At 33.7% G+C, this 25,000-nt stretch overlaps 1 protein-coding gene across 2 annotated transcripts in view; it reads left to right on the top strand.

Annotated features, from left to right (window-relative positions):
- LOC145260520 (transcriptional regulator Erg-like) overlaps window positions 1–25,000 on the top strand; it is a 291,018-nt gene that overhangs the window by 140,045 nt on the left and 125,973 nt on the right. For both annotated transcript variants that reach the window (XM_080118798.1, XM_080118709.1), the window contains one exon: window positions 19,665–19,814. In XM_080118798.1, the coding sequence (XP_079974924.1) occupies window positions 19,665–19,814 (150 nt within the window). The remainder of the gene's footprint in view (window positions 1–19,664; window positions 19,815–25,000) is intronic.

Below are 25,000 nucleotides of genomic sequence, written 5' to 3'. Positions count from 1 at the left end.
GGGAAATCATTGATGGAGATAAGAAAGAGATTTGGGCCCAGGATGGATCATTGAGGTACGTCAGCGTTGACATTATGAGCTTCAGACTTCTGCTCATCCAACACTATTTCCTTAAACCTTTCGGAAAGAAAAGATTTGATGATTGCAAAAAATACATCATTTGAAATCAAAATTAAAAATTCCGCAAGAACTTATTCTCAACCTAATATAATCTTTTTGCAGTGATTGCTAGCAATCCTTAAGGCGGCTTTATTTTCAGAACATCTATTATGTTCAAAACAGTTGAGGTAGTGATTTCTATATGCAATGGTGACAGTTCGTGTACCATATGTTTGTGGGGGAGCGTAGAGGGCGAATATAAATGCTGTGTTGTGTGTAAGTGCTACTCTAAAGAACCTGTAGGGAAGATTGGGGGTCTTTTTTCTTTTTTGGGATGCCCGTTCTGCAGGGGAAGCTATCCTTAATGTAAGCACATATTCCAGGTTCATGTTTAATATTGTTTAATTGATATCTAATAACTATGGATCAAATTTGATACAAATCTGAAATCCCTTCAGGTACCCTCGACTTCTCTGAAATTTCAATATTACGTATTAAACATCAATTAATAAATTTCAGTTTCTTTTGAGTATTTTCAACAGCTTTTAGGCGGCTCAATTACGGACACATTTGACAAGTCAAATATTTGAGATTTGCACTGAATTTGATCCATAGTTATTAGACACCAATTAAGCAAGATTCTCTGAATTTCAATTCTTTATTAAGGCCATTTAAACTTGAGCCTGAAATTTTAGACATTTTCTAGAATTAAAATCTTGTGATGGATTTTGATTGAAATTAGAATAAAATTCTTACACACACGGTTTAGTTATATTATATGTTGATTATACATTTCGTAAGGAAACATAAAATTGTTGCAGAACTGTTCTGTTCGGGAATTAATTTTATCATCATTCTATTCCAAATGCAAATTTCAGGATGTTGAAAAGCATATACGAAAACTTAAGATCAAAACTATAAATATAAAAACTTTCTTAAACGCAACCTTGTCAAAAATAGTAATTCAAAACCAAATTATGAGTTTTTCGACGCAATTCCTAATCAACAATCGAATGTAAATGTATGTCTACCGAACAAATAATTTCGTAAGAGTTCAGTTTGAAATGTGACCGAAACTATATTAATTCTTTGAACGATTACAACAGACTGTGAAAAGATACCATATTATGTTGTCGCGTCCGCGGTCGTCGTCGTCGTCGTCGTATGGAATTTACTTAGGATGATTTTGTATGAGAGTGCAATCCAAGTTTCTAGGCAGTGAATTCAAAAGCAAAAATATTATAGCATTTTTATTATCTATTTTATGAGTTAATAGCACTAAATTACAGAATGACGTAGGTGAGTAGTTATTCAAGTATTGACTCCGCACAGTAAAATACTAAACGATTTTGGATAAAAGCTTGGGTGAAACCAAAGACACTATAAATGATGCCCTTGTTACAAATGTAACGTATTTGCTTCTGAATATTTTGAAGTAGGGAAGAACATGCGATAATCTGTAAAGTTCCTCAAATGGTTAGACGTGAAGATGCTGCATATTTTTATGTGTAAGGGGGGCAATATTTTCACCGAGGATGCCATGTTGCAGAAGACTGAAAATAAACATTTACTTATCTTTATTTTCCGTTGGGAAATCCTCCTATTATTTCCCGTAGTATCTTTTGTCACAGGCTGGTTCACAAATGAAGACTCGAAACCACAACGTGGAATTTGCATTGTCTACGTTTCTTGTTGATATAATGTCGACAGTGTCATCTTTCTCTCACATTCGTCTCCTCGTGTACCGTGAGCAGCCTGTGGTCCTAACCAGGGGAGTGAGAGCTCAGAACGTCCTCGCGATCTGGTGACAATCTTTACTTTATTGCGTTCTCAATTCCCAATAGTACAGCGTGACCAAACAAAAATTGAAGGATGCCCCCCCAAAAAAAAAAAACAGGACCCATATAAACTTTATTGAATTTTATCAACATTTGTAAAAGTTCAAACAGATTTTTTAAACTTAAACTTTAACCTTTGTATGATCATTCTTCAAATTTACAGTTATCTTGATTTGCTTTGCATAAAAGACATATTCTGTCTGAAATTGATCCAAATGGCGCTGCGACGTTGAAGGCAAACTTGTAAACATCGGCAATTAGTATCGTACAGCATCAATGTTCCTTTCTGTCAGAACACTCACTCCTTTACTCGATTAAGTGTCTCTTAAATTTTTTAACCTTGCTTTTTAATTGAAACTTTCTCTAAAATGTAGCTTGCACTATAGTGTACGATTTGTTGGTAAAAAAGACCTCCACGTAAAACCTTTTCCTTGATTGGCCATGACATGTGGGGGGAACAATATTTTTCAATACGTTGCGCACAAGGTTGATTATTACATTCTGAAAGAAAAAGAAAAAGTAAAATAAATAAAATTAATACTTTTAAAATAAAAATTGTGGATCACCCTGTACTATTTAACATTGTTTTCACACATACTTTTTAATTTGAAATAACAAATGACAAATGCTTACGTTAGAACAATTTATTTAGAGTAACGGATACAGTTTCCAATTAATTTAGTGTATCGGTATTTAAGTACAAAAATGTTCTTTCTTTCTGTTTTACTTCATTGAAAACAGACATATACTATATTTAGTATCCCGCTTTTAAAAAAGATTTAACATTTACATAAAAAAGGCTATTTGATTAATAGAGAGAGAAACGGGGGTAAGTGAGAAAACGAGTTACGATAATAGCCAACTTCAAATGTTGGTCAATGAACTAAATGGAATTTACGATTTATTAAAAAGAAAAAATAAATAAACCACCCGTTCTTTCTTTCATTCTAATTTGTCGAATAGAAACAGGAACAGTTAAGATAATTAATAGAAACTTTAGTTTATACATCTTCGGGTAATGTTTATATTATTTGTATTACTGGACAACTGATATTTATTCTGGGGGTAAGCAAATCACCTAGAACGTCAGCTTTAGCCAAGTATTTGTTAGTATATATATATATATATATATATATATATATATATATATATATATATATATATATATATATATATGATTATGTTATCAAAAACTATATCTTTAACAAGGCAAAACTTATCAAGATAAGAAAACCTCAACACAAGAGGAGCAAATAAATATATTAAATGAAAGATGAAGAATAAACGTTATATATAACTTTATTATATCATCCTAATAATAAAGAAAAGTAAAAGGGAAAAGATTTTTTTTATCTATTTTTGCATTTTTGTATAATTCTGTTTATTTCTTTTCTGATGAGAAGCATTTAACTCCAAAATGTCGTAGCCTTAAAGGTTTCTCTTTTTCTAAATTTTCCCCTTTACTTTTCCTTATTGTTCTTAGGATATAATAAAGTTATATATAACTGTTATTCCTCATCTTCATTTAATATATATATATATATATATATATATATATATATATATATATATATATAAAATCTGCGACAGTATATACTCGGCTAATTTTCTTAACTTTCCTCGCTTTTTACTTATCACCATAAGATTAAAGTATAAATATGTGTAGCGATATCTTTATTTGTAGGATGATTTACTAGAATGATTTAACTGCAATTAAAAATATCCTAGTATGCATTTCGGTTAGAACATTTTTTTCTTCTGTTAATTAGTTTTGAAAAATGAAAGTATGAATACTGCCGTGGGGATGATTTAAATTTTGCAATAGGCCATCATATGTTCGAGGTATGTGTATATATTTATTACTCTGTCTCTCTCTGTCTCTCTCCACACACACACACACACACACACACGCACACACACACACACACACACAGATAAATGCATATCAAGTTAATGTAAAAATAATGCCGTTTTTTGACATGAAGTTAAACGTCAAAAAACGACATTATTTTTGCACAAACCTAATATATATAAATGTATATATATATATATATATATATATATATATATATATATATATATATATATATTATATCCCGTGACCCGTTTGGTCAGTACATGTCATAGTTAGCTATATATATATTATGTGTGTGTATACGTATATATGTGTGTGTGTATTAGGTTTGTGTAAAAATAATGTCGTTTTTTGACGTTCAACTTCATGTCAAAAAACGGCATTATTTTTGCACTAACCTAATATAAATAAATATATATATAATGTGTGTGTGTGTGTGTGTTGTGTGCGCGTAAGATTCGAAACCCGAGCGCCAATGTAATAGTCAGCGTTTCTAATCTGTTCTATCTCAGTTTGGGAAGAAAAGAAATTGGAAAAACACAATTGACCAGTGGAAAAGGGCGAGGTAACCTGTTATTATTAAACAGCTAACATCATCTAATCCCTGCCTTTTAGTCCCTACTGTCTACAGCAATAGAATTTGACTGCCAGCACAAATTACTGGGTACAGCATCGGACAGATAAATAATTATATAGATACATCACGGCAATTATTATATTAGTTGAATATTAGAAGAATCGATGCTATAAAAGCTTGCTCATAAAATATGGAAGGAAAGTGGGTGTAACGAGTAGCGCCCCCATTTAGTAACCCCTTTCATGTCAGCCGTAATAGTCGCTCGTAAGAACAAAAGGATGAGATTCGGCGATCAACGTCTATGAGAACCCAACCGAGGAAGTACTTCCTGTGGGCAGAGTCGCATCAGGGTGTCATTAACTAATCATTAAGTGATGACACAGGCGAGGGCAAGATGGTTGGAAAGAGGACGAGAGGGGATACCACACACAATAGACGGTCACCCGCTTTTGCAATAATACTTACTAACGATATTCGTATCCGCACCTAAAGAAAAAGAACAGAAATAAATTAAAACTAATACTAAAAAAAAAATACATCTTTTATTACTGTGCTTCTATGCGAAGTTTGCAGAAGCTGTGCCTCTGAAGTCGAGATTCAGATTGGAACTTGCGTCGTTGAAGGTGACAGGATATGGCCGACTCATCACTACTGTCTGTATTTCCGGAACATTGCAAAATAATTTTAAACAAAATTGACCTTTCAGTATACTGTCTCCCCACCCACCCATCTGCCTTGTTTCACCAGTTCTCTTTGCTCTTTTCATGACCTCTACCGAAATCCCGACCTCTTCCCCAAATTATCAACCTCGATCGTCCCCCAAAAGCCAAATCTCTGTCTGTTCTCCCTTAATCCGGGTTTCCCTATTTCATACTTGCTCATACTTGCTCATCTATTTATTGACTTATCTCCATTTCCACACCCTTCGTATTTTACTTTTGTCGGCACCCCCTCTCTCATATATATATATATATATATATATATATATATATATATATATATATATATATATAAACCATTGTGTGTGTGTGTGATTGTATTGCTATAATTTTCTAGATCTTAATCCAATGAAACATCGGTGTTTATATAAAAGATGTTCAATAACAAGTGGAGCAGATATTTAATTAATTGGAATTCTTATTGAGATGAGTAATTTGTATTATTTATTCATCTATTTATTGCGGACTATTATTCTCATCTTATAGTTGCTGTTTTAACGACACTTCGGCCAGCTATTCCTCTGCAATTCGTCAGGTGGTTAACCGCGACGGGATAAGAAACTCCGAATCTCCTAACTGCATCCAAGGCAATTACTGCCCTCCATAGTTGTTGTCGTCTCATCACGACTGGCCAGCTTTGGGTAGGATTGAAACCGCTATCTTCAGACAGTGATCACCTGGAACCGTAGAGATTCAACGTCTCTATCCACTGCGCTACGGGGCTTGTGGTTTTCTGGCCAAAACGTGGTGAGACGACAACAATTATGGAAGGCAGTAATTACTGAGGATGCGGTTAGAAGATTCGGAGTTCCTATCCCGTCGCGCAGCGAAGGTCAGAAGAATAGTTGGTCGAAGCTTCGTGAAACAATAACTAGAATGTGATGATAATAGTCCGCAATAAATAAATGGATGAATTATGGTTTGATTTCATTTATTGATACAAAAATTATCGGGTACATATGTGCATACATGCCTCGGTTACGATTTCTTTCGAGATTCTACTTTATCAAACTGGAATTTTAAGATGTAAATTTGTAGCCAATAGTATTTGTATAAATAATAATAATAATAATAATAATAATAATAATAATAATAATAATAATAATAGACACCCGATTTTCAAGAATAAATGATGGCATATGCCTCCGTTGTTACAGCAAGGGAGCAGGGATGCCACCATCCAGACTACCATTGGAGGTGTGCGGAGACTACAGGAATCTTAGGGATGCTTATTGTCATTCAAATTCCAGAGAACTCCAACGATGAATTAACGATGAAAATAATAAATGGCTGTTCCGAAAGCGCAAAGTGATTTGCAATGGTTATCGAATAGTTAAAAGTATTGAAAATCTAAGAAGACTTGTTAGCATTCAAATTTTTTCCATCCATCTATCTATCTATCAATCGAATTATCAATTTCTATTTATATATACATATATACACTACCCACATACACAACACACTCACACACACACACACACACACACACACACACACATATATATATATATATATATATATATATATATATAATATAAAGTTGAATGTTTGTGCGTGTGTGTGTCTGGTCACGAATAGGCTCCTATATGGTTGACTATTTTAAAAAACTGATTACATATAATGATAGAAGATGTATCGAGACACAGGAATGGGTATGTTTGATCTGGCAGAACGGTGGTTCATTAAAATTGTGGGGTCTGCGTACGCGCCTGGTCCACAAAGTATGGAAATAAAAAATTCAAAGATTAAAAACAAAACGTTTATGAGTGTTTTTGATATAGATGTGCATAAGAATACTTTGATAAGTATGTTTTAACTTAAATAGGGATGGTATATAAAATTGTGCGGTCTGCGTTCGCGCCTGGCCCCCATAGAATGAAAATAGGCACAGACTTTAATAAAGACTTTTCATATCTATCTGCGTAAGTATACTTTGATAATTATGCTTCAGTTTGAAGAAATATGGTATAATAAAATTATGGGGGGTTCTTCCGCGCCTGACTTCCATAGAATGGAAATATGTCACAAAGTTTAACAAGTTTTTTAATATAGATCAACAGAATATTGTGATAAGTGTTTCAGTGTGAACAGGTATGGCATAATAACTTATGGGGTTTATCTATTTTATTTTTACTATCATCATATTTTGCTTTGGTTTTGATACCCCCCCCCCCAAATTCGCAGCTATCTCTTTACAACCCTTCCTTTTCATAACCTATCATACTTTTCATAAATCAGAGTCCATTTTCTGTAGGCTGTTTTTAAACCCAGTCAACGACGGGTACTTTTGCTAGTACACACACACACACACACATATAAATATATATATATATATATATATATATACTCTTCACCCGACCACTCATTCACGTGAAATCATTTTTCTTTTTTCCCCATTTTTCCCCCATTCCTCCTGCTTCACTATTTTTTTTTAATTGTACCAAGTAAGCTCTATGGCTTACTTGTAGTTTTTTTTTTGTTTTTTTTTTTACACAGTGATCACCACTTATCAAGGCCCGGAAGCCACTCTGGGATAAGGGTTATTGCAAGTACATTACGTTAGTGTGGAGATTTGATTTAAGTGTTTAATTAAGGGGGCGGTTCATTAGGAATTTGTTAACATTGGACTTGAACACATCCAAGTTGTAGTCCGGTGGGAAGCAGGCAGACGGAACAGAGTTCCACAGGCGTGCAGTTCTAAGAAAGAAGCTTTGTTCATGGAATCCACGTTTTGATTTAGGCACAGATAAAGAGTGGGGGAATTTTTTGTTGTTGCATTACCGAAATAGTAATCCAAAGAAATAAGTTTTTAAACCTATCAAGAGTAGATTAGCTGAAAATGCCCATCATTAGTTTCATTAAATACTTTGCAAGCAAAATCCGATTCCGCATTTTGCTAATTCCTACCCTCTGATGAGAAGGAAAGTATTTCTTTCGAAACTCCGCGGATTAACAACAATCCACTTAATTTGTGTTTCTTTTGGAAAATTAAATATGTTTTAAACTCTTCTTAAAGTGCTTTTAACATGTTTTATTAATTCTTTGTTCTTATATATATTAAACAATAATAATTCTTTACACCTACACATTCTAGTGTTTCATGTTTGCGCAATTATCAGTGTAATGGGTGACAATTCCTGCTGGTCATGGATTTCGAGATATATATATATATGTAGTCATCGACATACAGTCCTGTTTCGCTGTATCACAACTCATCAGTGCCGCTAGACTAGCACCTCTCCCAAGCCGATTATTAAACCTAGAACTATCGCGTTGATAGTCAGAAGTTCTACCGATCGCCCACGAGAGCGGTGCCCGCAAATAACCTCGCCAGATGTCTATTTTAAACAAACGTTCGTCCACCACTTTTTTAGTACTCAAACCACTTATTTATAAACAAACAGTGAGCATCGCATTTTTTTTCAGCCAATTAAGTAACGGGTGAGATTATTTACGACAGTCTCTACCCAAAGTGTGTGTGGGGGGGGGGTAACGGAGTAATTTGTAAAAAATCATTGAAGAGGGATTAAAACGTTCTTTGTATGTTTGTCTCATACATTGATAACACGTTTTGGGTGTAGCCATTAAAGTTCTGAAAGAACAAAATAAAAGTTGCATTTTGTCATTCATTTACGCCCTCTCTCCACTTATTTTATTCAAACGTGAAGATGAGTTTTCTTGCGTCAGTTTGTTGGCTCTCATTTTAGAATCATTTTCGTTTGCGATGATGCGTTCCCACCCTTGAACCGTTTGCCTAATTCATTAACGTCTTCCTGCCTCTTAGATCCACCCTCTTCAGCGGATATGAAAGTCACCTCATTGGGTGTACTTCAGTGTATTTGTTTATCTCCATCGACGGGGTCCACCCGAAATCTTTGACCTTCTCATTCGTCGACCACCATTCAAACGAACAGAACTATTTCGCACAGCGGGTTACCATCAGATAGCCGTTTAATGTACGATGAGTACAATGGCCAGTCCGTTAAAATTATTGAATGAGCAAAACATGGTCTATTTAGATTTAAATGTTCAAGCCACGGAGAAGTCATGTAGTCATTTATGTTTGAAAACCTAGGATTAATTGATAATTCTCTGCTTAAAGTAAGGAATCATTCTTACATAAGGATCAACCACGGTTCCTTATTTATGGCAAACACTGAAATATATATAGATATATATGCATTTATATGGTGACGGGAAAGTTATGCTTCCCAGTTTTCTTACTAATATTTGTATACAATCACAGAATTGTGACAGTAATCTGCACACACACACACACACACACACACACATACGAACACATTCACAGAATTACGTCATTAATTTATATACACATACACACCTATATATATATATATATATATATATATATATATATATATATATATATATATATATATATATATATAAACTATTATCATCATTTCTGATGACAAAGAAAACACCACCGTTAATTATTATTTTTTATTTAGAAATCTATAGGTTTATGTGAATATCCATGCAAACTCTGGGGAAAAGTGTATGTACACTAGTAATCTATATATATACACTAGTAATATATATATATATATATATATATATATATATATATATATATATATATATATATATATATATATATATATATATGCACAATGAACCCAATCAAACTTTCTATTATATTAACTATAACTAATTACTCAGACTCGGTGAAAAAATCTATTATTCCTAGCATCTCTAAGAAAATAGCGAGGCTATTTCACAACGAGCAAATATTCAATAGTAAAAACAAATAGTATAATTAAGCATTAGCTTGGTCTGAATATAACATTGAAATAAATTATTTTAGTGCTGTACCTAGTGAACCACAGGGGAAGGAGCTAGAAGAAATAAACTATCACACATTATATCATATAATATGGCTGTGGGCAGTCCTAGGCATAAAAACTTTAAAAAACAATATAATCAGTCCAAATATCGCCAATCCGAACAAAATAAGTACCTCAAGTAGTAGTCAAACTTTTTAAAGCTTGATGGGTGTTACTGTTTTACACCAGAGCATATATAAACAAACATTTTAATGCCTCTTTATTCATTTTTCAAAAATGACTTATAACTTTACGATTTGTTTTATGCACACACACACACACACACACACATACATATATATATATATATGTATGTATGTATATATATATATATATATATATATATATATATATATATATATATAGAAACGATGTGATAGGCTTTTTAGCTAAGATCAGAATGTAGTATCTGTCTGGTACTGCACTTCATCTGTTCTGTCCTCGATCGGTGAAGGAAAAATCCTTTTAAAGTGGTGTAATTATTTTTGTCTTAGCTTAGAGTCCTTCTTTTGGCAGTGAGTTGGATTTTTCCTAAATGTAAAAAAAGAACAATTGTGACTAACTCTTCCCTCGTAAGGAGACAATTAAATAAGAACCTTCGCTTATAAATGCATTAGGTAGAAAAAATGTGTTCAGATCTGGAGGAGCTTACATTATAATAGGTTATTCAAGTCTTCTGTGAGCAAGAACAAAATCTCTTTTTTTTACATCATATAATCACAGCTTATCAAGGCCCGAAGACCACAAGGATAAGGATTAATGGGTACTGTAATTTGATATTTTAGAGGACGGCTTTTCAAGAATCTGTTCACATTAGACTTGAAAACTACAATGTTATAGTCTATCGAGAAACAGTTCCGTGGTATTGTGTTCTACAGACGAACAGTTTTAGAAAAAGAAAAAATAAGAACTAAATAAATGCTTTTTTAAAATGAATCAGATGTTTTAAGTTTCATTAGTTAACTGCCGATTTACATTGGCCGGACTTGCTGTCTTAGCAGACGACAAACTCATAAAAAAAACAGCTCGTTTTTCTGTTTGTATGGCTTTATAGGAACTTCAAATGAAAGGAGATAAAAAGAAAACAGTGAACTATTTTCAGTTCCCGTCTTTCGATATCTTACTGAAACGTTAATGCTCGTCTTTCGACTGTTGGTAAACGCCGTCGACAACACATTCGTTTGCCTCTCTCTCTCTCTCTCTCTCTCTCTCTCTCTCTCTCTCTCTCTCTCTCTCTGTTTTTCTTGCGGCTTGTTCGACTTCGCCCAAAAGTTGGACCTGACGTCCTCACGTCTTGTTTACGACACTGAAATCGACTTCTTTTAAATACAGACATGACGGAGTCTGTCTGTTTATTTGCTCGCCGCACGAGTCTCGCGCGCCGGCGACCGACAATGCAGTGCGAAATATACATTACTTCCGTTGTTGGCGATCACGTGGCCTTCGGGTCGTGTTTATTGGACAAAGGGTCGCCACTGAATCAAATAGAAACAGGTATTATTGAGATAGATTAGAAAAAAAGAGAGAGTAAAGAGAGAGAGACAGTGAAAGGAACAGAGAGAGAGAGAGAGAGAGAGAGAGAGTAGGGGAGAGAGAATAAATAAAGATGAATAAAGATAAGAAAAGAAGTGTTAACTTCGAAGTCTTTTTGGTCGCCATGTTTTCACCAGGTTCTTGATTCGTGTTTGTTGCCAATTCCGATTGTCTGTTTATCTCTTGAAATATAGGAATCAAAAACATACAATTTTCCTGCCTATAAATAAAGAGATATACAGAACATATGCATAGATAAGAGACAAACTTGACCCAGTCTTTAATCTACTATTAGTATTGCACGAATTCGTGTACAATGTTTACCAAGGCATTTTTCTGTTGTTTTTACGAAATACTGGCTGAAGTTGTCGTCTATGCCAGGTAATCTAGCATATTATCTTAAACAGTGAGCTTTTAAAAATTCGATCTAAATAGCATTTAAGCTGGCATACGAAACTTTGATTTTGATTAGCTAATTTTCATTTATCGTTTTACCATGTTATTGACACTATATAATAACGTACTTCGATATAGTTTTTTTTTTAATATGCACTCTGTTTGAACAACAAATAAAATGGAAACATTTTTTCAGTTATGACTGAAATATTATCAATCATAAGGACAAATCATATTTTTTATCAAAGAATATAACAAGAATCGTCTTCCTTGTGATTATAATTTTACAAATGTAAATAAAGAAAACTGTGAAAATAAAAAGAAAACTGTGAAAATAAATACATATTAAAAAGTAAAATTTCATCACTTAATCCAAGGCAGAGTTAGGTACGTACCGCTAATATATTATAGACATAATTTTTCAAATCACATTTGTTTTTTGTTTTTTAATAATAATAAAGTGTCTAATGATTTCTTAGTATTGTAAACTTGCAGAATTGTAGACCTGGGTCGTATACGCTAGCTATTAGTAACATCATATATTTCCTAATGAATATATAAGGGATGCAAATTTTCCATAATGAATAATGAACTAAAAGAATACTTTTTTCAGAACAAGTAAAATTAATTCCCTCAAAAGAACCAACGGTTACCAATTTTATATCTTCTTACTACGATAATGGAGCAATTTCATGCAAGTATTTGAATCCTGAAATGGGAGTTGTGCCTATATTATGCCTCCCCTCCTCCAAGCTTTTAAAAATATCCTAGAAACAAAATTTGAGGAATATTTATTAATACATATTAAATTTTCAAAAAAATCGGAGCTATCTGAATTTTTATGAAGAGTTTTCACGCTCTTTTAGTATAAAACAAAATTATACTAAATATAGCTCACATCACCCATATTTACGCTTAGAAGCCGTGTTATAAAATTTATAATTAGTGGTTAAGTAATTTATGAGTGAAATACACATGGAAATCCATAAATCTATACACATACCTTAATTTTATATAAATAGATATTAAAGTGTGATGTTCCTTGATGCTATATTCATGTTGTTTTTTCTGAGTTGTCTCCCTTTTCCTAAAGCAAGGCTTCATAATAAAGACTTTCCTATTATTTCACACTTATTCTAGGAGGAGGTGAATATTTTTGCAAAATGCATGAGTAAATATGTTACAATAGCCTCTAAAGTGGTCGAACGTAACACGCCAAACCTACAAATTGAACCGGTAACAAATACATCACCATATTACCGTACCGTACCGAAGCGGCACTTAGCTGAAATAGACTAAACCGGCTTCTTTCGAAGGAGGAAGTTTCATGGGAATATCAAATTCACAAGGAGTTCTCGGCCGCTTGTATATTCCGATTAGGGAAATGACGACGTTAGAGATTTGGAGTTCATGCGTCCTCCTACTGGTATTTCCCAATCGTCACTTGACCAGGCTACCGACCAGGCTCAACATTGATTTAATGACAACTGATGTATCAACTTGATTATGCCGTATAAGCATCATGTACGTGCGTGTGAGTGTCTGAGTAGAACACCTTCCGGTGTACTTTTGTTTTTGTTTGTTTTCATATACGAATTGTTATGTATGCTTTTATCAATTGAGGTTCGCTTATTCGATAAGGTGTAAAAAAAAAATTTTTTTAACGAGAATAACGATTACAGTGACAGCATGTGGTCTCGTGTTGGCTCAAAACGAAATAACAATAAAAAAAAAACAGTAAATAATTACAGACAGTTATTGGCGTCAAATAGTGTTTGAAGCTTCTTGTTTATTTTTGTTATTACTGCCTGGCCACGTTTATCATTCAATGTTGATAGCCAAGCACATTCGTAATTGCTCGAAGCAGACTAAAATACGTGTTATCGACATGCATAAAGTGCAAGTGCCTGTCTACGTGATTCGTTAAACATTGTAAAGACGGCTAACTATAGTTGTCCGCTTAATTTGACATAAATAGGATTTATTTCTCTATTGGTTGCATAAAAGTTTTAATTGTCCCCATAAAGGTTAGGGCGTTAGAGTTAAAAGGTTAACCATGTTCCGGAGTTCGAATCATGCGACCGGTTTGAACAGTAATCTCCACGCGGAAGATTCTGTTATGACTAAACGTATTAAATAATTATTAATAATATTGATATTATTGATAATATTGATTAATAATATATTTATATATATATATATATATATATATATATATATATATATATATATATATATATATATATATATATATATATATATATATATATATATATATATGATCTGTCATTTTTTAGCAATGTATAGGCGGTTTGCTAAACCGTTACTTTTTGTATTAAATTTTCGTTTTCCTACGTTTTCAGCGTCGCCTTATTCTTATGGGACGTATTATTTTATTTATTTTTATTATTTTTTTATTTATTAAATATCTAAATACTTTTTTAAAAATATTTTTACGTGCATAAAATTTGAGCCATGGACACGTGTTTCTGTATTCACTCTTCATCAGCATCGATCAATCATCAACGAGAATCTGCTGATAGTGCAGTTGTGAGTTAAGTCATCGTTGATGGTTAATCCATGCCGATCAAGAGTGGGCCCAGGATTACGTGTCCATGGATAACATTTTATGCACGTAAAAATATTTAAAATAATATTTAAATAAAAAATATTTAAATATGTAATATATATATATATATATATATATATATATATATATATATATATATATAATTAGTGATGGGACGATTCCAATATTTTTACCGATTCCGATTCGTTGTAAATCTGTAAATATTTAACTACAAAGTTGTCATCTCTTAAAGTAATGTCATTTTTGTATTTCCGGTATATAATAACATTCTTAAAAATATACATGACCAGGTCACGAATAACAAAGGTAAAAGAAATATGAAATCCATCTAAAACACTGTTTTATACATTTTTTCCAATACATTTTAACAATTACGTAAAAAGCGCACTAATTAAGAATGAAAACTCAATCTAAAGTACTAGACAGCACATTAATTACAATTGCCACTGGATATATCTATGATTTGTTATTTGATTGCACGTAGGCTTAAAGTGATTTCACCAACCACGTTGTATCCTAGATGTTCATGAACGAATAAGCGTTCTCTGCTCTCGATAGTTCACCCGCCATATCTTACAACATCACTTAAAAATTGTATTATCTAATGTATGTCTTTGACTTGATCATTGACTTAACAATACCATCTCAGATCCAAACTTATCTACTGTCCCCGGAAAGCGTTGTTGAAATTTATCTAAAGGACCAACGATTTGCCATTCAAATATATAAATTATACTAAGTATAAGTTTAGCCACGTTTGTTTTCCTATGGCTTTTTTGCTAATATACTTCAATATCATAAATACATACAGAAATATAAATTTGTTATATTTGAAAAAACTGTATTATTACTCTGTTTTAATTAATTACAACAACAGTAATAATAATATAGAAGGGTGATTTTGCAGTATAATAGGATTTCAAATAAATGCATTTTAAATTTAAAAAAAAAACACTATTACGTACTTACGTGTCATGTCGAAATTAAAAATTCCAAAAGTTATGAAAAATCAGCGAGTAGAAAAATAATTACAAGGAAAAATAGACGTTATCGAATTATAGTTTCATCGTAGTTGTTAATGTTGAAGATTTCTTAAAATCCAAGGAAGGTAACTGCGGTCTATGATTTTAACAAAATGATTATGATCCACCATTTCAAAATATAAAATGGCGGACCGAAAATATAAAATGACGAACCCTCGAATGCAAGAATTGGTCCACGGAAGATTCAAACGCTAACCGGCCACATAAAAACCACAATAGAGGCAAAACAGACAAATATATAAACACAAGATAGAACCATGAAATTGAAATCTAAAAACTATAAATTAAGTCCCTCCCCCCCCCCAAAAAAAAGTGTAGTGTTGGTATTGACTGGCATCACACCAAATAGTCGAGAAGGGTCAAGAATGATGGGAAAACCGACGATAGAAAGCACTAACCAGACCTCCGGATGCGTGCAAATGGGACTGGGGTCTTGTGTAAGGTTAATGTCACCCAAATTTCAGTGAAAAGCAATAGTCATTGCCAGCGAGAAGCCAATGGCAAACGACTGTTGCGATAACGCAAATTCATTTGCAATGGTTATCAAAAGAGGTGGACATTACTGGACATTTAAGGAGACTCGTAATCATCCATCCTACGCTGTTTATTGTCAATGTGTTATATCTGATGGTGACCTGTGTGAGAACTTGAAATAATAATATATGTATGTATATGTGTGTGTGTCGAATCTTTATTCATTAAAAAATTTCGATCCAGAGGCTACCAGGTACCCCTGCTAGTATTTAATATAAAGATCGGGAAAATTAGTTATATATGTGTAGGCTTATAAATGTATGTATGTATGTGCGTACACGCATGTGTATGCGTCGATGTTTACGAATAGGGGAGTGAGGAAGAGGTATATGTTTACCTGTGTGTCTATTTACTTTATTATTTTTGAACGTAAACAAGATGTAAACACTTGTAAATGGAAATAGTTTTAAAAGACACGGAAAAAATTAATAAAACGACATCACCCTCTCGTACCAGCGGCCATTAAAATACTCTCAACATCTTTTGTGACCAATAACCACATTTACGAGTAAACGTCTTTGGATGCCGAGCATTTTACCTTGAGACCGAGAGCAAATTACACGGTCCCTTCCAAAAGAGAAACTCGTTCGAAAGAGCGCCTCTTTTGGCGCGTGTTCAGATTGCAAGTGAAGCTGCTCTCCAAAAAAAAAAAAAATAAATAAATAAAAATACTCCCTCTAGCTTTGCGATCTTTCTGCAACCCTCGGAAACTAGATTTACAGCGAGCACATCGTGCTGCCTCTAGGCCGAAAGAGGACCTCTCAAGGAAATTAAAAGTCAGAACAAATCTTTATTTTCCATAATGCATCGGTACGTCGTAGGATAAAACAAATTTTATACGTCAGCCCTTTTGCCAGAAGGCCAAAATTGTGGTGCATTGGTCGTAATTATCGATTAAATGAATCTATCGACAAGACTAAAATAAGATTTTTGATTTCATTAGTTGAAAAAGTATAAAAATTTCAGTTTTTACTTGTGAACTTGTCTCTGCTTTATACTAGTTGAAAAAATCTTCTACTCCAAATCACAAGGATATCAACGCACCGTAAAACCTAAAACGAAAACCTATTTTGCATGTAAAAACGGTCTTTTCAGCGAAAATAAAACACTATTTTTAGACTGCTGTGGGGTTTATTTCGTTCGGACTGCTATTTTTGGTAGTATTTTTTTTACAGTTTTTGCACTTTGTATGTGTTTCTGTGTGTGTGCATGTATTATATTGATACCGTCGGTTTCAAATCCGACGAAGAGAGAACGGTAATTAAACGTTCTTTGTAGATTTTTTTCAACCTACGTTGTGGTTTGTATTAAAAACAGACTTCTTTTGAGGCTAAGGACAGGATCGTTACGTGCTGTACCCTTTTGTTAGATTTAAAACCGACGGTACGAATGCTGCCATGATATTCTGCAATACAATACATAAATAAATATTACAGTCTTATTTTTAAAACTTTTCTTAATAATCGAACACTCTACTAGGGTTCTCTCCCACGGATTTTATAAAGAAGTATCAGTAACAAGCTGTGATACAGCGAAACGGCCTGTCTGAAAATGACTACAAACGCTTCCTATCCTGGGTTGAGCATATTTGTAAGTGAAATGATATATTGCCACTGCGTTGTTTAACGCAGCTACATGTACCAGTGAGAATGGCTTCCACTTAGCGTAATGCAACACTCTTTCAATAAACAGAATTGTGTTCTCGATTGTTGGCATAATAAATTAATAAATTCATTTAAGCGATATAATTTCCCCCACGTTTAGTCTACTTATGTGTTTGTCCCCCCCCCCCGCCTGGCTCTTTTTTCGCCAAAACTCAAAGGAATCATCAAGGACATCTGTTCTAAAGTTGCACAAGCCATCAAGGGGTATGTTATGACTAGGGCTATGACAACAGCCTATTCTTTTCCTTGTTTCGATTCTCGGATATATATCCTTGATATCTTATGTTTTTATGTAGAGTGATGTAGTTTTCGGTTGATTAATTGTGCTTAACTGTGTTGGATATATACTTGAGAGCCAAAACAATGAAAAGAATATGCTATTTATGACGGACCTGAGAGACATCTCAGAAGTATTCTTCTAGTAATACCTAGAAGCATGCCAGACTACTTTAAAAGTGAAGCATTGTTGTTTGGAATTAGACCCAGATTTTTGTTACACAAGTCTTATTACTTTTTCGGCAAAATTCTACATTAAAAACACTCATGAGCAAAAAAAAAAAAAAAAAAAAAAAAAAAAATGGGCCAAGAGTGAAAGAAAGAAGAAATCAATTTTTCAATATTTTTCCATGAATTTTGTTAATTTTAACTGAAAATTTCTATTTTGCAGATCATTATTATTATAGCATATAATAATAAGCGGAAAAATTAATCCTAAAATGGTAAGACCGCATCTTGGTAAGGATATAAAAAAAAAACGAATTGCAGGATTAAGGCAATCCAAAATGGCTTGCAAGCAGATTTTTGATATTTTAAGAAAAGAAAAAGTGAAAACATCTCTTTCTGTAGTGAAGCGAATTGGTCAAAGGTTCGAAGCCGTGTGCTTGGTAAAAGGGAAATCTGGATCTGGTCGCCCTAGAGCATTCACTTTGAAGGACGACCACAGGCTTAAATTAACTGTTTTGAAGGATAAAAAAAACACATGTTGACCATAGCAAAGAATTCAAAACAGGGGCTGAAAATTCTCTTTCTAGATATACAATATCTAGACGAATGAAAGAAATGGGATTTTCTTCTAAAAGATGAGCAAAGAAGCCATTTTTTTTAAGAAGAACATCAATGATAGAAAGAGATTTTTCTTGTGTTATGGCAGGAAAGATACAGACTGGTTCAGGAATGTTTTCCGGTCAAATGATTCAAGATTTTGTCTTGTTATTGATGCCCCCGAATGGTGCAATCAAAGAACTGGAGAAAGATTTTCACTAAATTGCATAAAAATGACAGTTAAACACGGGAATGGAGGGATAATGATATGGAGAACTTTTACTGCAGCAGGAGTTGGGGAACTTCTTAGATGTGAGAAGTCAATCAATGCAAAGGAATACATTCGAATATTAGAAACAGGACTGTTACTAAGTATCCAGAAGCTTGGAATATCTCAGAACATTATTTTTCAACATGATAATGCCCCTGCACACACTGCTAAAGTCACAAAAAATGATTTTCTGATAATTCAATTAATGTGATATTTTGGCCAGGTCAAAGCCCCGATTTAATCGAGAATATTTAGTCCATAATAACTCATGCATTGGGTGGAAGAACTTTTGAGAACAATGACAAACTGTAGGAAGCTGTGCAAAGCGAATGGAATAGCATCTCCTCTTCAGTGTTCCACTGTGGTTGAGAGCATTTCTAAAAAGTTTGATCTTTTAAAGAAATCAAAAGGGAATGCGATTCCATACTAAACATTTATTAAAGTAAATGTCTTGTTCTGTGTTATTAGTCTCGTTTAAGTTTCCTTGTTCAATTGTTCTTTGTTCAATATAGCTTTTAGTGCAATAAAATGTATAAAATTTGTTTGGCCTATTTATTTATCTATTTTTTTTTTTTTTTTTTTTTTTTTGCTCACGAGTGTATGTGCAAACTACTTATAGGACAGTGTTCTTTATTTGTCTGTTTTCTTACTTTTCAGCCCATATCCCAACGCTGACAACCGAAGAAGTGGAGCGGACATTACGAGAAGGCCCAATGCACGGGGATAACAATTTAAACCAGGCTGCCTGGTCCTACCCAGCTGTTTTCAGTTCCCCATCTGAGACATCTTACACATTGGGGCGACAAGGTAAGCATAACTAAATGCATGATTAGAGAAGTTAGTTTTTTTTTCTTCTTTTTTTATCGTAGAAACACGAACTTAGGGAATTTCTATCATCAAAGTTTCTCCGAATTATATCTATTTGCTCCAGAACCATTTTTCTTCTTCTTCTTCTTCTTCTTCTTCTTCTTCTATTCTGCATACTCTTATGAAATCACTGTAACACACCGGTGTTTATCAGATCACCGAAGTTAAGCGATGTTGAGCCTGGTCAGTACAAAATGGGTGACAATTTAGGAATATCAGGTGCTGTATGTGCTCTCCGCTTATCTCGATATTGTTTCCAATCGCCCTGAACTTATACTTGCCATTATTATTATTGGTCCGCCAACAAAAGGAGGGTGGACCTGTAAATTCACCATTGTCCGTTCGTCCGTTCGTTTGTCCACACTTTTCTCAATAAGTACGTCTTGGAATTTATTTAAATTTTGCACAAACATTAAACATGATATGATTAAAAGAGTAACAGAACGGATTGACCCCCCCCCCCAAAGAGTGCCTTTCGGGTTAAAGTGGCTAAAATTTACACTTTTGTCCTTATTAAAATAAAATAAAAATTGATGCCTTGGATTTTTATAAAACTTTTTGAAAAGTTGTAACTAACTGATTTCTATATAATTTTGTTTGTCTATACTTCACGATATGTGTGTGACCCAGGGGCTCTTTTAGGGCTAATAAAAACACTCCATGTTGGGGACTATTTTATAATATTTGTCCAAAATGTTCTGTGTATGTCTATTTAGCAGTTTAGCATGGTGCTGAACTCAAATTTAAATATGTTAAGGCCTTGGGAATTCGAGGGCTAAATACGGAGGGGGGGGCAAATGCTGAATTTGGTCATTTTTTTATGCCTCGTTCACTGTGCACTCACGGGGGACCATGCATGCTTCACTTGTTACTATTGTTGTTGTTGTTATTGTTGTTGTTGTTATCAAGTCACTAGGAGCCTTCACACAAATCATCATCAGTGATCATTCACTGACAGTAATCGATGGTTTACTCTTGAGCCTGAGTGACAACCCTCCCCAGAGCTTCAGAACTATCCACCTCTTTTGATAACCTTTGCAAATAACATTGCGCTAACGAAACAGCCGCTTACCATTGATTTCTCAATGACAATGACCATTGGTCTTTTCTGATATTTGAGTGGCATTAAAGCTCCCCAGTATCCCAGTATTCTACCACTCTTCCAGTAGAGCCCTCTATATTTTTTCCATCCTCCTTAACCCTTCACAGCTATTTTGTGTGGTACCAGCTGAGGCTGATGGCATTATTATTATTATTATTATTATTATTATTATTATTATTATTTAATAATAATAATAATAATAATAATAATAATAATAATAATAATAATAATGAATTGATTAATTACTATTTTTCATACGAGTCATTAACGTTCCCTTACGTCTGAGTGAAAACGTCTCTTCAGATTTCCAACACCCTCTGCTTCTTTCGATAATATTGCAACAACCGCTTACGATTAATTTATCGCCCACAACGACTGTTGCTTTCGCTAGTATTTGAGTGGTATAAGCCTCCCTAGGATTTCCGAGCGCTCCCAACAAAGGTGTTGATGATCATCTACCGCCTCGTTCTTTCCATTCTTGCTGATCAATCACAACAATATTCTTTTAGGTGGTGGAGATGGTAGATTACAAGATTTCTGTCAATTTCAGTTCCTTTGAATTTCTGCGATGCTTATTTTTATATTACAACTAACCTGCACTTATTCAGCGTTACCTGGTTATGAGTGTTTGTTTTTGTTTTTTGTTTTTTCGTACTTTTTTTTAAAAAGGGTGAATAGGAGGGACAAATATTTCATGGTTTCCTCTGGCATTGATTTTGGAAAAATCCTGATGTTGTTTAGAAAAAAAGATTGATTTAAAGAAATGTTTTCTAATATAATTTCTTTTTGCGTAGGAATGTTTTCTGTTCTCTCTCTCTCTCTCTCTCTCTCTCTCTCTCTCTCTCTCTCTCTCTCTCTCTCTCTCTCTCTCTCTCTCTCTCTCTCAGACACACACACGCACACACGCTTCCCCTCCTGGCAAGTCATTGTCCTAAAAGATTCAAGATATGCTTCAAAACCTTGATTGTCTGCAAACTGAAGAAACGGCCGTAAAAATTGATATTTTTACTAGAAAATAAAAATATAGTCGTTGGAATATGCCCCCCCCCCTCATTGTCCATTTATAAATGCTCTGGAATTATAAAGTAATACCGTATCTATTGATAAATATAGAAGGTTGGACTACAAATTTCATTTACTTTACAATATATATTGTTATGGTTTTCATTTTAAGAGCATGTCTCTAGATTACTGATGAACGTCATTATTTGATCGAAACAGTAAGCGTTCGGCAAAGGTTATTGTCGTGACCATGTAATTTGCTTACCTAAAATTAAATAAAAATATATTTTGCTCTTTTTATTGAGCACTATCAATAAGCTCGTTAAATTCATTTGTTTTTACTTCTGAATATCTTTCAGCTGTAATTTATCTATATATTAATACGATAGCGTTTGTGTTATTTTCTGTCGCGCTTACATCTGGGTCGTTTAATTGTTATGTACTTCCATTTCTTGTCATAAATAATTTATCAATAATTCTTCATAAGTTTTGGTTTCGGTTTCGATTATAACTGAAATTTCGTTGCATCACAACTCATCAGTGCGGCTAGACTAACATCTCTTCCACGCCGAGAATTGAACCTAGAACCACTGTGTTAATAGTCACCAGTTCTATCCGTCGACCCACGGGAGCGGTGCCCGTAAATAATCTCATCAAATGTCCATTTTAAACAAACATTCGTCCACCACTTTTATAGTGCTCAAGAAGCTTGTCTTTGTTTACAAACAAACATCGATCCTCGCATTTGCAGCTAATTAAGTAGCAGTGAGATTATTTACGTCAGTGCTCTACCCAATGAGAGGGGGGACTTAAAATACATTTGTAGTCATCCGCATACAATACTGTTTCGTTGTATCAGAACTCATCAGTACGGCTAAACTAGCACCTCTCCCAAGCCGAGGATTGAACCTAGTAAACAATTTTAAATAAATAAAGTTTATTTGGTATCCATCACTAAGCCTTTAGGATTCTCATCCAGTGCTATAACCAGTAGGCTGTCGTTCACCACGGGAATTGTTTATTTATATTCGCTTTTGTTGTTTCTAGTCTCATCGGTCGGAATTCAACACGAAAAAGCGAACTCTGGAGATTGAAGTTCCTTACTATTCTGGACACTGGAGACGCGGAAAGTGGGGGGGGGGGCGATAACTTCGTCTTTGCAATGTTTATTATTCAGAAGAAAGAGTTGAAGCATTTCAACACACATCGATTCAGTCTTTCCTTTCTTTTTTGCTTTTTCTTTCTATCTTCTTCTCGTTCGTTCATTTTTCTCTTTTTTTCATCTAATTCCTTCAATAACTTGATTTTTCTAGTTTATGCTGTCATTGCTTTTTTTCTTCATAATAATTTTCTTTCTTCTTTTCAGTGTCTATCGTCACATATCCTTTTGTTGCTTCTTTTCTTTCGTCCTTCCCTCTTTCTTTCTTTTTTCTTCAGTTTCCGCCTCTTTGCTATCCATTTAATCCTCTCTATTTTTTCATTTTCGTACTTTTCTCTTTCTTTCTTTCTTTCCTTTTTTTTTGTTCTACTTTCATATCTTTTTTTTTCTATACTTCTTAATTCCGTTGTTTAAATATACCACGTATACCTAATAGTTCCTTGTCTATTCCTTTCTTTCTATTTACCTGCCATTCTACGAGGGTTGAATGTTAGATATTGTTGAACATAAAGTAGGATATAGTCATTACTGAAGGGCAAAATGAACAGCGATAGGACCATTCCTGTAATGACCTGGTCTCTGTTGATTGCGGTGTAGTTCTGGATCTGTTCTAGGAGGTACACCCTCCCAGGCTTTGCCTTCTTTCATTGAGAAGGAGTGGGTTTATTGCTAATCGCCTGAGGCGTCCTGCTGAGAATGCTGACGTGGCTGGTTGCACAAGCATCTTTTGCAGAGTCAGTGGAGCTTCTCTTTTGGAGCACTGACTGTTTCAATTCCGCTTTCCGACCCTGTTGTCACTATACTTACGGTAGATAGAACTAAATACCCAGAACACTAAAATAGTCGATTATGGTCACGTAGCGTTCAGTAAAGGCTGCACACACACACACACACACACACACACACACACACACACACACACACACACACACATATATATATATATATATATATATATATATATATATATATATATTATTTTACGTGCATAAAGTACACCTATGGACACGCATGTTTCTGGCTTTTAGCCGTCGTCAGCACAGGTTAGGATCGAACCCATGCCATTTTTTATTATGAACCAGTTGATTTTAATGTTCTTTGAATCTCTCCTCCACTCTCTCACTATCTTTATATATTTATGTGTGTGTGCATGTGTGTGTTCATGCGCTCGAGTGTCTATGCGTGTGCCGATTAAACCTTAATACGCTAGATTATTTGGAAGCATGTATATTTTTTACTGTTTTCTCGCTTTTTAGTTTTGCAAAACAAAACATTTTATAAATACGTATAATATGTTATGTATCGACTTTCAGTATTTATTTCAAGTGCTCAATACATGTATAGAGTAAGTTATGAAAATATATTCATGGCAAGTAAGCTACACAAAGTCTATCGGGCTCCATCCCCGTAGCGATTGGTCAGGCTACTACCCGACGATTCCCTATGGTGATAAAACGCGAAATTTCCATAAAATAATTTTCATAACTTTATTAATATAATTTTTCCCAAAGGTTTAATATATAAAAATCTATTAGCCAGTAGCAATGTACATATATCAATAAAAATTAAGCCAAGTATATTGACTCTAATATTAAGCAACATGATTAACATTTCTGTAATCGAGCATTCATATATACTTGCAAAAGCCAAAACAACTATGATGTAATCTTTTTCCATGTTTTGGTTTTTGCAAGTATATATTTATATATATATATATATATATATATATATATATATATATATATATATATATATATATATATATATATATATATATATATATATATGATATTTTAACTTATGAAGCTTTTGTATTTATTATTATGGAGTCAAAATTCTACAGAATATTATATTGTATCCGAT

Source organism: Euprymna scolopes, chromosome 1, assembly GCF_053919585.1.
Source record: "Euprymna scolopes isolate OS-2025 chromosome 1, ASM5391958v1, whole genome shotgun sequence".
NCBI classification, from domain to species: Eukaryota; Metazoa; Mollusca; class Cephalopoda; order Sepiida; family Sepiolidae; genus Euprymna; species Euprymna scolopes.
Note: the sequence above shows the minus strand (reverse complement) of the source record. Positions and strands in the feature narration are given on the sequence as shown.